The sequence below is a fragment of the Mustela nivalis genome, assembly GCF_964662115.1.
Source record: "Mustela nivalis genome assembly, chromosome: 12".
In the NCBI taxonomy this organism is placed as follows: domain Eukaryota; kingdom Metazoa; phylum Chordata; class Mammalia; order Carnivora; family Mustelidae; genus Mustela; species Mustela nivalis.
In genome coordinates, this window is record NC_139031.1 from 32,051,242 (window position 1) to 32,065,545 (window position 14,304).

The 14,304-nt window shown below is 38.5% G+C and overlaps 1 protein-coding gene across 1 annotated transcript in view; it reads right to left on the reverse strand.

Moving 5' to 3' along the window:
- Nucleotides 1–14,304, reverse strand: part of MET (MET proto-oncogene, receptor tyrosine kinase) — a 116,236-nt gene that overhangs the window by 39,095 nt on the left and 62,837 nt on the right. Inside the window, exons 4-6 of the mRNA XM_082692447.1 lie at nt 7,803–7,937; nt 6,873–7,046; nt 1,918–2,078 (exon numbers count right to left, since the gene is read on the reverse strand). Coding sequence (XP_082548573.1) covers nt 1,918–2,078; nt 6,873–7,046; nt 7,803–7,937 — 470 coding nt within the window. The remainder of the gene's footprint in view (nt 1–1,917; nt 2,079–6,872; nt 7,047–7,802; nt 7,938–14,304) is intronic.

Genomic DNA, 14,304 nt, shown 5'->3' on the forward strand with positions numbered 1-14,304 from the left:
TATGTGAAGAAACATTAACTATAAATTGTGAGCTGGCTAATCTGAATAGCAAGCAGAGTTTTGTGGTAAGCATTAGGGCTATATTTCCATTTCTGTACTATTACACGTCACATAGGCAACACAGGAACTGTTAAACCTCATCAATACAGACTTCTCCAATAGAAAAATTAATAATAATCTAAGTTGAAACCTCTAAAATTATAGGCATAATGTTTGGGATACTTAAGATAAAGAAATATTTCAATACCATATGAAACAATGGGCTAATTATAAATAAACCAAATCTCTTCATTAAAGTATGTCAACAGTACATTTCTATGGTTACACATGTCATCTTAAAAATAGTGAAGTTGGGGGCGCCTGGGTGGCTCAGTGGATTAAGCCGCTGCCTTCGGCTCAGGTCATGATCTCGGTGTCCTGGGATCAAGCCCCGCATCGGGCTCTTTGCTCAGCGGGAGCCTGCTTCTCTCTCTCTCTCTGCCTGACTCTCTGCCTACTTGTGATTTCTCTCTCTGTCAAATAAATAAATAAAATCTTTAAAAAAAAAAAAATAGTGAAGTTGTAACAGACATTCCACAGGATTATTTTTGAATTAATAATCTTAACAGTCCTCAGAGTATATAAATGTGATTTGTTTTATTAAGCAAATTTTTAAAAAAGAGAATGAATTATGTCTTACTTTTACAGGTTCTAACATATAAAACAAGGAATAAGGACTCACAAGGAAGATTCCTAGAAAGAATTTGTTTACCCTTTAGCCTAAACACGTACAGCATTAATTGATGTTTTGGTCTTGGTAAATGAGTACATTTAGACCTCTGGGTGATCCTGGAAGGAATTCTACAAAGCATAAAATAAACACTTGATAGAAGAGGTTCAACCATAAAGCTTGAAATGTTTGGCTGTTATTACTACTACCTGATAACTAAAAATTTCCAGATCCTCCGTTCAGTACGGGATTTACATTTGATAGAAGGCGAATGGAGAAAATGATAGAACAAGCGCACCCCCTGAATCAGGAGAGCAGAGTCTGAAGGCCTGTTAAGTTCTCACTCTCTGGGTTGCCTCTGCTAAACAAAACTCCACCTCTTTTTTTTTTTTTTTTTTTCTTTTTAAAGATTTATTGATTTATTTGTCAGAGTGAGAGAGCACAAGCAGGGGGAGTGGCAAGCAGAGGGAGAAGTAGGCTCTCTCCTTAGCAAGGTCCCTGATGTGGGGCTCATTCCCAGGACTCTGGGATCATGACCTGAGCCAAAGGCAGATAGATGCTCAACTGGCTGAACCACCCAGGCGCCCCTGCATTCCACCTTTCTGAACTTCAGACAATACCTTTGTAAAATCCGTATGGTATTGCTATCTTCTGGGACGAATGGCTAAATGAGATACTCTCCTTACATTATAATACCAATAAATATCAGCTGAATATAAATTTAGATGCATCAAAAAAAAAGAAAGAAAGAAGTCTCAAAAATGTGACTGAGCTGCTTTACTACATTTCTGAGGTTTTGAAAGTAAATTTAGAAGAGAGGGTCTTTATTGAGCTCTTTTACTGATTTTTATAGAAAAAGCCATTGGAGTTTCTGTATTTGAAGACTTTAAAGATGGAGCAACTTCGCCCAGTACTGTTCTTTCAAATCTACCCAAACTATTTCTAAAGAAATGTTACAAAAATGGCTGAAAAACTCCCTGATGCTGCACCCTTCTTCTTTTTACCTAGGTAATGTCACCTTTCTCCTTTTTAAATCCTGGTAAGTAAACAGGATTAAGAACAAAAACAGTTCTGCAAGTGAAGTTAGAGGGCCAAGACTCTTTCTGATTCAAGATGTGGACTTTTGGGACAGTCTTTACAAGCATTCATTCTAAAATACAACCTGTTTTTTCCAACCACACCCCAGAAAAACATTTTTAGATCCTTACATATTTGTTGTGCTCTCACTTAAGGTCAAGGTGCAGCTCTCATTTCCAAGGAGAACTTTGGTTTTCTTTAAATCAAATTTATTATTCCTCCTGAATCCGAAGTCCCAGCCACATATGGTCAGCATCGTCCCTCCTTCCAAGGGTGCGCTAGTTGGGAAAACCTACAAGGACAACCGAGAACTTTAAAAAAAAAACTCAAGACATTATTTTTTGTTTGTGTGCAAAACAAACACAACATGTATTCTCACTGAAATTTTTTCTATTCTGCCACTGTCTTTTTTTTTTTTTTTAAAGATTTTATCTATTTATTTGTCAGAGAGAGAGCAGAAGCACAGAGAGCAGCAGGCAGAAGAGGCAGAAAGAGAAGCAGGCTCCCCACCAAGCAAGGAGCCAGATGTGGGACTTGATCCCAGAACCCTGGGATCATGACCTGAGCTGAAGGCAAATACTTAACCAACCGAGCCACCCAGGCATCCCTCTGCCACTGTCTTAAAAAGTGGAATCTCCACTGCAGGAAAAAGGGTCACAAATTTCACAGATGCTGGAACAAATATTAAAACTATCTAAGATATGCTGATGAAATAAGTTGTTTTCAGGAGATTCACAGATGGGAGAGAGAGCAGATTCAACCGGGGTGGAAATGAAGGGCCACTCTGAAGTGAATTCAGCTGGTAATCTTCTAGGGTGGAGTAGACAGTTTGAGCCCAGACTCGTACATTCTTGTAACTCTCATTATAACTCTTTCATGGGCCTCCAGTTCAAACTCTGATCAAAAATCTTTCAAGGGCCCTAGAAGTCAAGCACCAATATATGTCTCTTTCTGTGCATAAGCTGGGTGTTTGCTACAATCTTATGCTACGGTATTCCCCAACGAGAGAAGTAAAAATACCTCTTGGTATTCAGTGTTTTCACAGTTGCTTCAACAGCTATCACAATACCGGACACATAGATGGTATTCAATATACATCTACCATTCCCTCATTCATTATAAATCATCTACTACATGCCAAGCACTAACAAATGAATAAATGAATCTATTTCTTTGTACTTGTTAATTCATATTTATTACCGATCTGGGATTTCCTTTCTTTCTTTAAATGTGGTCACCGTTTGATATATACCAGCTGGTTAGCTGACACACCCAGCTTTTAAAAAATTACATAATTTTAAATAAATACATATAATATATAATTTCTATTAGAAATAGATAATTAAAAAAACTAGAAAGAGCCCCAAATGTGATCTTTATTGCAGCAATGTTTCTAATTATCTCTCTTGGCACTATTTTACATCTCATTTCTAGGGCTGATTCTTTTCTGCCCCATGTTCAATGTTAAATAAATAGGTTCATTTTTCTATTGCAGGCTTACTTTTGGTGTGTTGAAAGTAAAATGTGAGCTCATTAATAAAATTTTAGCAACTGTGACATAAGATAGCAGTAGGTTCTTATGAAGTCTATAAGACAACTCTCCTTAGGCTAAAACTATTAAAACAAAACAAATTTCCAAGTTAAAAATAAGCTTCTCTTCAGCAGCTTTGTCACAATTGAGAAAGGAAATGCTCTTTGGGGGGGAGGGGCATATTGTAAATTGTGCTGTAAAGTACAATGGTGGGAAAACATAGCATCACCATAGAGGCAACTCAAAAACCAGTAAAGGTGTTTGCTAAAGGCCAGTTAGTAAAAGTCCAAAAGTGATTCTTTTACAATTTAAAAGGGCTTTTAGCAAAATTCAAATTTGTAAACGTTTTCACTCATCCCAAGTAAACAATTGCAAATCAAAGTTTTAACTTACCCTTGCTACTAAATCCAGTTAAAGTCTCTGTTTAATGCTTTTATGATAGCTATTTTATGCGTAAAATCCATTACACACTTGTGCTGTCCATGAAAACTTACCTTGTCCATGTCTAGGCAAAGGAGAACTGGTCGAGAAAAAATGCCTGTTTATTACTATGTTAGAAATCCAGTAGGAGAGAGAGCCGGCATCTAACCCTCCCCATTCTCTTCAGCCTGAGGCAGCACACAGCTGACTTTCCCTCCTTTCAGGAGGAGATTCCCCACCCCCTAAGGCTGATGTTGGCCCGATTCTGCCCCTTAGATCCCCCCTTTCTATGTAAAAATTGAAGTCTGTCTCTTTACAGACATCATCACTTTCTACAGAAGGCAAATGGATTGGGTGATTATTTGAGAAAAGACACGGAGAGTTGTCCCGTTGGTGTGCAGGCAGCAGAAATGGAGATTATAAAACCTTTGCTAGTCGGTTGGTCAGGATTCAAAAGTGCAGCTCAATTTAGCTTTCCTCCCTGGGCTGAGATATTAGAGGAGGGCATTGGAACATTTCCCCCTTAGCTTGTGGGGTAATGTTCACTCTTCCAGGGGAAAAGGAAGGAAGCGGTTTTGGACAACACACCCTCGGATAAACCAACAATGAGCTGGCAAACTCTGAGTTATCCTGAGGGGAGGGAAACTTTGTGGGAAGGAAATGAGTGTCCGGTATAAAGCCACAGAGGCCAGGTCTCCCACCTGTCTGGATAGGGGAGAAACAGCTACCAAAGCAATTAGCACACTTTCACAGGTGAAAATGATTTAAATGATCACATTTTCAAAACCCACCAAGATAATACATGAGAACGCTAAAACAACAATAAACCCTCCCTGGAAAATTAGAATTTGCCTCTTAAGTAGTTAAAAAAGTTATAAATATATTGGTGGTTGGCTGAATAACACCCCTACCCCCACTCTGCCCCATAAGATATCACTGTTGCTTCTTATCTGAGTCTTCCAATCAATTAATAAATCATTTTATTGTCTCACTGGGACTGAATTCAATCCTACAAGATATGACAATTTTATCTTAATAAATTCAGAACACATTGGAGAGTGCTCTTCCTTTTCTGAAGCATTTCTCATTGCTCTTTAAGTATGAGATCAGATAACATGTTTGAAACAAAATAATGGGCTTGCAATCCTGAAATCTCTCTTACGTGGAATTGCAAAGAATTTCAGCCACTGAACATCATGTACCTTGCAAAGTAGGTTAATTCACATTTACTGGAAAGTGAAACTATACACTAGTTGGGTTTTGTGCCTATAGTGTTTAAGACAGATAAGAAATAGATGAATAATCTGTCTTATTTTTTTGCAGTAAGAATGCTAAATGTTACGGTCTAGTGCAGCATGAAATCTTCCTAACAACTATGAACCGAAAGGGATTTATGGACTCAGCTGTACTACTTTCCTCCTAACTGTACAGCCCAAGCCTCACTGACTCGTGCACAATGCAATGCAACCTTTTAAATTCACCAACTACAGAAAGTTAGGAAAGGTGAGAACAGAGGGAGATTTAATACTGTGAGAGATTCTCTGGTTCCAGAAAATCCTAAAATATTTGGTTGTCTTTAAAAAACCATTTTAATATGGCTTTTATAAATAACAGAAGGAAGTATATTGGTCAAATTAAATGTTCCATTTGTACAGGCTCTAAACCTTCCTTGTATTTAAAACACAAGTTTAGCTATTTTTGAAATAAAATTGTTGTGATTCAATTGAATGTATAACACCCCCCCCACACACACACATACACACATGTACTCTCCCCATATCTCTTTCACGGAATTTCTGAGTTCAGATTTCTAGTGTCTCAAATTGCCAAGGCTGTGTTTAAAAAAGTATAAAATTGCACATGGTTTTAAAAATATACTAAACCAAAAAAAGTGTGCATACTACCACCGTATAGATTTAAGTTTTCTTACTATCTTCCAATCAAGCTAAATCTTAACCACTGTGTTTCACCTAACAGAAAATGATTTAAAATCCAGTCACCCTGCACAAATCTTGCCCCAAACCGTAACTAAATGAAAACAGCCATGTGCTTGGGGGGCGGTTCTTGTTCTGACTTGCATACTTTGTTTACTTGGGCTTGAACCAGGCGACCAAAACCTTTAATTTGAGTCTTCCACAAGAATCATTTACTAAAGTCCAACTGTTCTATACGTGAGCAGGGAAGGTACATACTGTGTCCTCATAGGGAATTATTTTCAAGCAAAAATGCATTTGGATCGAGACATTTAAAAAATTGCCATGGAGATTTTCATAGTACTGGCTATCTGCTTAAATGAATAAGGCAGCAGAGAGTTGGAATAAGCACAGCCACAATGCCATGACTGGGCTCACTGCTAGAAGCTGAGTTCTCCAATAGGAGGAGGCACTTTTTTCTTGTTCAGACCACATTTCCTTAATGTCTAGAAGAGTGCAGCTATATGGTATGCAGTTAATAAATATTTTTGGAATGAATTAAAGAATGAAGTGGCTCACAGAGTATAGATGTTAGCATTAGTAATCAGTTGCACCTACACTGTTCTTCCAGGAACTCTGAGAGAAGGCACATAGCCACCATGGGTGTTCACCGTCCACCTGCCTCCTACACTGGCCTGTGAAGTAACCTCTAGCCTTATGTGTGATGAGACAAGGTCACCATCCATACATAGAGAGGAAGAAATCTTCTGCCGTTGCTGCCACAGCATGGCATCCCTAGCTTGCATGGTTCAGCTTAAGAGTCTGGGTTGTGCCATGAGCAGGTATCTATGTGTGCCTGAGGCTCATGTTTGGGCACCTAGAAGATTAAGTGGGTGGTGAGCAATCACTGAATCAGATTTGGTCAGGAGGGAAAATGTCCCAGGGTGAGGAAATGGGAAGCAAAGTTGCTCAGCAGCCACCACTCTTTTATTCACAAAGCACTAAGGGAGAGCAAGTGGCTCAAGGAGAGAACTACTTAGTGAGTATAAAGCAAGTATTTCAGGTACAGGACTCAAGTATGTCACCCGGAAGGAAAACCTTGGAAAAAGATGGTGCTTTTGCTGATGTCTCACAGCTAAATGAAGAAACTGAATTTAGAATTTTTTCGTTAATGGGATTTATGTTTACCAAAAAACATACATGACGGCTGACAGATTCCTACCTCATAGATTGTAGGCAGACAGATCTCCTGAGTCCATGTTCCAGTGGGGCATTCCTCCAACTGCACACATTTATCATGGCACCAGCCGCACTGCACAAAGGGAGGCGCGGAGAGACACTGACTGCAGGACTGGAAATGTTCACAGCCTAAGCCATTCAGTGGGATCTTGGTGATCTGTGAAGAAAAGTGATGGAAAGAGCTTCCAGAGGGTTTTTTTGTTTGTTTGTTCAATGAAAACTAAATACACCCAATACATGTAAATATAATTGTATGGAGTCTACTAGGGATAGCACCTGTGTGTGAAAATCTTGTAATAATGATTAAGTGCTTTAAACAAAAACCCAAATTCCTTCCTTCCCTCTGTTGTTAGTGCATATGTGATAATCACCACCATTGCTGTCCAGGGAACACAAGGACTATCATGCATCGTTAGAGGTTTTATTTAGTAGGGGCATTTTGCTCTGTCTGAGATAATTTTAAAATACCAAGAGAGCATAATTTAAGCGGCTGGAAAACACACCTGAACCCCTGGGAAATTCTAAGTAAGTTTACATATCATTTGGCATCAAGATGCACCTCCTTCTCTCAGAGAAGAGGGATTACCGGTTGGTGACAGGTTCCAATGTACATTTCAGGACTTATCTACTTGCACTAGAGTTCTGCCCTTAGGACCGTAATTCTCATTCTGTGTGTTTTTCTCATTGAGAAATACAGGACAAAAGGAGAAATACACATTATGAAGAGCACCTCCCTTTGGTCTGATCTTTCTGAATAAAAATTTAACTTCGTTTCAGACCATCTCTGGAATAATAATAATAATCAGAGGGAGAAGAGGTGAATCCAAGACCAAGAGAGAAGTGAAAAAGGACCATATAAAGCACACTGTACATATCCACTCAGGAAAAACCTTCCTGTGGAAATAGGGCTTACCTTCTTCCCAGTGACAACCAGTGTGTAGCCATTTTGGTTTAATGGGTGCTCCACAATGGCTTCAGGAGACACAGGGTGGGAATCTAGGCGAAAATTCACATGAGGGGTTGATGATCCTGATCGAGAAACCACAACCTGAGAGACAAAACAGAAATGACTTCAGTCCAATAAACTCAGTTTAAACATAGTGGAAAATGTGGATGATAATGCTAATAACAGATTAGAAGAGCTCATGGGTATTTGAACTAAAGGCCCAGTAGTTGATCTCATTGTAAATCAATACGACATCTCCTAATCTCCTATCTTGAAGACAGTTCATCTGAACCCCCAAGGCAGACTTTTGTATATGATCTTTTAATTGTGTATAGGGAAGGAGATCTTTCAGTCAATCAGCCAGCACATACAGATAAATCCTCACAATTTCATTGGGAACTGGAGGAGCCAAAGCTCTCCCCAGAACAGAAGACTTCACTTATGTTACAAGGATTTCAGATAGCTTTTTAAAAATTTATTCTCCTTCCCTGCCCCAATGGGCAGCTTTCCTTGATGTAATGGAACAGAGAGTGGATGGGGAGTCTGGAGGATCTGGGTTTAGTTCCAACTTTGCTACTCTTAAGCCATATTTATGGATCTTCTGAGGTCAAAATAGGCCTTCAGGTACTTTAAAATAATGTGCTGTTGTTTTTATAAACCATTGTCTAATCAGATGTTATTATGTCATTTCTTAGATTACAAAGTTCTGCTTCTTGACCTGGTTTTATAATAAGGTCTGATGGTTTTAACAATGCTTTGGAAAGAAGGTTTGATGACTTGTGTCATTCTTGCTTTCAGGTATTTCTAATTTGGGATGTTTCTCAGCTATATAATTTACATCTTCTCTAACTGCTAGAACCCAGTAATAATGATGTCCAGGGATAAAATCAGAATGACTAGGGTGCCTGGGTGGCTCAGTTGGTTAAGGTCTATCTTTGGCTCAGGTCATGATCTCAGGGTCCAGGGATCAAGCCCTGCTCTTCAAGGAGTCTGCTTCTCCCTCTCCCTCTGCCTGCCCCCCCCCCCCGAAACCCCTACTCCCTCTCTCTCAAATAAATAAATCTTTTAAAAAATTTTTAAAAAGTCAGAATGACTATCAGAGATGAACACTAAGACCTTCAGAGAGTTTAGGAGTGCTCAGAAAGCATTTTATTCTTAAATAGGCAATAAGTTTATATCTATATGAGGTGCAGGAGGCTGAGTAAAGCCTTGGGCTTGAAACTGCCTTTGTCCAACATTCCAAATACCCTTTTATGTTTCATTGAAAGTATACTCATTTGTCATGGGTATGAAATCATGGTACAAACATGGGAATCTGTGAGATGATGATTAAATAACCATTCCCTCCACCTCAGCCTTTTCATTTGTAAAATGGGAATAAAAATTACGGGTGTAATAAATGCTTAATACTCTAATAAACTTACACACAACATATAAATGTTTTGGGGAACTAGTTGCAAATTTTTCTTCAGCACAAGGAGTCTAGACGCTTGAAACAATTTGGGAAGATTCCCAAAGTATCTAATTTGCTCCCAGACAGTGGGTTGTTGATAGAGAAATGAACCAAACTCACATACATCCATAAAAGCTAAACATCATGACATTTTGTTCTAACACTTGTTCTAACCCAAACACTCAGCACTTTCAAAACATCTCCATTAAGCAGGGTGGCTTATATTTGCACAGAAGTTAAATGATGCATCAAAGGTCATTTGGTCAGGATGAGAAAGGATGAAAACTGTTGTTATTCCTAAATGTAGGGCCAAATAGTTATCTCTGACTTTTGTAGCCAAAGCAAAAAGATGTTCAATTACCAGTCCTACCTCCTCGCTGGGTGCAGGTTACAAGCAGAGTATCAGGCTATCAGACTTTTAATACCTCTATCCCAAATTATCCAGATTTCAGTTATTCAGTTTTTTAGTTTTGACTCACTTCTGGTGCTCACCACTTGTTTTTCCTATCTGCCCACCCCCATTTTTTTTTTTTTTTCATATTTCCCTGATTGTTGCCAATCACTTCCAACTACGAAGGTGAAAAAAAAAAAATCTGCTCCTCTCACACACAAATCAAAAACAAAATCAAACCCCAGCCTCTCTAATAACTGGACTCTATTCTATGCCTTATTCTGTAGTTTTCACTTACTGAAGATTATTCATCCCTCTGAACCTTCCTATGAACATTTGCATTTTGCCTCTCTCTTATAGCTTCCTTTCTATTCAGACCTGCTACATAACAATCAACTCCTAGCACTCTCCTTTTTCTCCTTTTTGTTCTCTTTAATATCATTTCCCATATTTATAATAAGCAATCCCTTCCTAATTACTAGGTCATCTTCTTTGACTTTATCAGGTATCCGAAGCCCATTCAAATGTTCATTGCCCAGAAAGGATTAACGTTTGTCTTTTTTTTCATAAAGAATCTCTTTGAATCTCTGGAACTTGGGAAGATTGATTTAACGTATTCCCTGTTGAGACTTTTTGTCTGGAGAGCACCATACGTGGGGTGACCAAGCCAGTCATTGTGCTAAGAGCTTTACATGGTTTTTTGTTTACTTCTCACAATAATCCTACAACGTAGGTACTATTAGTTTTTCCATAAAGAAAATATAACAGAAAATTTCAGCTAGAAAGTATAAGAGTCAGGTTTACAAGGAGCTTTATCTAATGCCAGAATCCGATTTGCTTGACCTCTTCTTAAAAACACTCAACTGCTACGCTCTTGGAGCACCAGAGTAAATACCAATAAAAAGCTTCAACTCCGAGCTCTCAAGAGTCATTCGTGAGTCAAAGCATTAAAACAAATTTCACAATATATTTGCCTTGCCAAATACTCCTTGTTTCAGTAATCTTGGCTGCAAGTGTGCCTAAGGAGAGAGACTCTACATCTAAATAGTTTTTGATGGCACAGAGGAAATGTTACTACTAGAGCCAGTGAGATCTACTTTTGATCACGAGCTAGGATGAGTGTGGCTTCAAGTAGAAAATGGAATGAATCAGAGAAGACGGGAAGGCTGTAGGGAAAAGTGAAATACCTGGAGTTTTAAGCAGAGGCCATATCTCAGATGGAAATACCTTTGTGTTTGATCATTAGCCCTTTCTCTGCAGGGACACCTACTGCTATAAAATGCCAAGAATGCTTTTCTATCATTAAATCCTCCCTTTATCTTATTGCTAGAATTCCAAATAATGGAGTAACCACTTTAACCTCAAAATATCCCTGTAGCAAGTTTTCTTTTTTTTTTTTTTTTTTTGGTAAAGAAATTTGAAGTTCCTTTTGGTTGTCATGGAGATACTTCTAAGGACAGAACTGAATCTAGCATTTAAATTTAATTCTTAGGATAATTAGTATGAATAGAAGACTGGCAATTATCTATGACTATGTTGAGAACTAATCTTTAATGCTTAGGTCTCAAAGTGCTCCCCCCCACAAACCCTTTTTCTTTAATGCTCCTGAAAATGCAAGACTAATATATTTGGGTGTGAGGGAGTTAGGAAGGAATCCAAAGGTACTTGATTGTTGTAGCTATGATCTCAAATTATCTGGGAGTGGACATGAGGAAGAAATACATGTACAAGTAAAATAAAACCTTTGTGGCTAGGCTCTAAAAATCCATAAACCTAAATAAATTAATTTTGTGTGATATATCTTCAAAACATTAAGGCCAGATTCTTAGCCCATACACAGAGATTTATTTTTCAAATTCTTATTTATTTTATAGATTTTATTATTTATTTGTCAGAGAGAGAGAGTGGGAGAGAGTGAGTGCGTGTGTACAAGGAGGGGAAACAGCAGGCAGAGGGAGAAGTAGGTTCCTCACAAGCAAAAAAAGCCCAAGTCAGGACACAATCCCAGGACCCTGGAATCATGACCTGAGGTGAAGGCAGACACTTAACTGACTGAGCCAGCCTGGTATTCCGAGATTTATTTTTGGTTAAATTGTTTTAAAATTTAATTTTCCTTAAGAATGACGAATATAGTTTAACATGAGATGTTTGTATGTGGCTTTCTCTCCTTTTTTTTTTTTTGGTTTGTTTTTTTTTAAGTGCTCCATGCTGGGCCAGAATTCATGACCCTGAGATCAGGACCCAAGCCAATCAAGGGTCAGACACTTAACCCACTGAGACAGTTAGGTGCCCTACTCTCCATTTTTAAAAAATGCACAATTCAGTGGTTTTTGGTATTGTCACAGATTTGTGCTACTATCACCAAAATCATTATGGAACACTGTCATTATCTCAAACAGAAACTCAGCACCCTATAGCCACCACCTTCTTCATCTGCTCATGCCCTCCAGTCCCTTGCAACCACTAATCTACATTCTATCTCTACGGATTTTCCTATTCCAGACATTTTACACGAATGGAATCCTACAATATCTTGTCTTTTGTGACTGGCTTCTTTCACTTAGCATAATGTTTTCAAGGTTCATCATGTTGGAACATGTATCAGTACTTCACTACTTTTTACTGCTGAATAATGTTCCATTATATGGACATAACATATTTTATTTATCCATTCATTACCGGACAGACATTTGGGTTATTTCCACTGTTGTGAATACTGCTACACTGAACATTCACATGCAACTTTTTATAAGAACATATATATTTTCATTTCTCGGGTATACACCTAGGAGTAGAATTATTGGATTTTGTGGTAACTCTATACTTAATCTTTTGAGGAACTGCCATGCCATTTCCATAGGTGTGTATAATCCTACATTCCCACCAACAATGTGTGAGGGTTTTAATTTCTCCACAACTTCACTGACATTTGTTATTTTCCGTTTTCTTGATTATAGCCAACCCACTGTGTGTGAAGTGATACTTTATTGTGATTTTGGTTTGTATTTCTTCGCCAAATTTAAAAAAAAAAAGATTTTATTTATTTATTTGAGAGAGAGAGAATGGGAGAGAGTGAGCATGAGAGGGGGAAGGAAGGTCGGAGGTAGAAGCAGACCCCCAGCTGAGCAGGGAGCCCAACGTGGGACTCAATTCTGGGACTCTAGGATCATGACCTGAGCTGAAGGCAGTTGCTCAACCAACTGAGCCACTCAGGTGCCTCTTGCTAATATTTTCTTAAATTAAGTAAAAGGCAAGCTTACTTCTGGAGGTTCACAGTCTTCCATCCATTCGTTCTGCCCAAGACTGAGTACCTGGGTATCACCTACTTAGCCTCCCAACCAGTGTTCTGAATATCCCTTCAGAGTCAGACTGGGTTTTTGTAAAACAAAGTCCTAAATATGCTGGAGGTGGGGAAAGGATAAAAGATGGAACAAAAGTGGACTAGAACAATCAGTCAGAGTTGGGGCAGGATCCCTGGCCCTACTGCTTTTTTGAAATCTACTGTCTTAGGCAGCACACACACTAAAATTGAAGATCAAATAAGTTTTCCTTTTGTAAGAACAGGACTTAGGCAGTTCTATTTCTAGGCAAACAGAACTGAGTAGAACCTTTGATTGCATCTAAACTGATTGCTAGTTCAAAATTAAGAAAAATAGAGAATTTCTGTTAAGGAAATTTGCAATAAAAGATGATGTAAATTACTGGAGTTTGAAATTCAGTGAGAACAAAATGTGAATTGAAAGAAATGTAATAGAAGGAGATGACACCATTAATAAACAGATGGGGTTATAACTGGGTGTGACCTTACGGATCTTGGGAGTGGGTCTGCTTTTCCTATAGTTCCCAATACAAGGTTGGGTACATAGTAAGTTCTAAAGGCATATCTATTGCCTAAATACATGAATAGCTTGAAATGAGAAGCTCACTTAAGCCTTGATGAAGGGATAAGGTTTTTAAATGTTTCAGATAATTAGATAATCTGCAGGAGTTTGATTTACATTTTCAGGATAGGGCTTCTAATGCCTCTTGCTTCTTGCCTACTGCGATATGATGAATGTTTGTGTCCACCTAAATTCATATGTTGAAATCTTAAACCCCAGTGTGATAGTTTTAGGAGGCAGGGCCTTTGGGAGGCAATTAGGTCATAAAGGTAAAAAAGTTCTCATGAATGAAATTAGTGGCCTTATCAAAGGAACCCCAGAGAGCTCTCTTTCCCTCTTCCATGTGAGGACACAAGAACAGCCATCTATGAACCAGGAATTGGGTTCTCACCAGAAACCAGATCTGCTTCTATCTCAATCCCGAACTTCCTAACCTCAGGAACTGTGAGAAGTAAATGTTTGTTGTTTAAGCCACCCAGTCTATGGAAATTTTGTTACAGTAGCCTGAACTGGTTCAGACACCTGCTTTAGGTTTAGTATCTTCCTCAGTACATGAGAGAAATTGGTGTTTATGTAGAAAGAAATCAGATATGAAAAGTAGAGCTATTTATTTCAATCGAGGTAAACATCTAGTTTTCTGGAATGGGGGAGTGGGGGAGAAACCATGAAAAGAAATAGAAATTGCTGATTGGTGCTGACAGCTCAAGAGATAAGAGTGGTACAACAAGGTACCAGGTGGCAAAA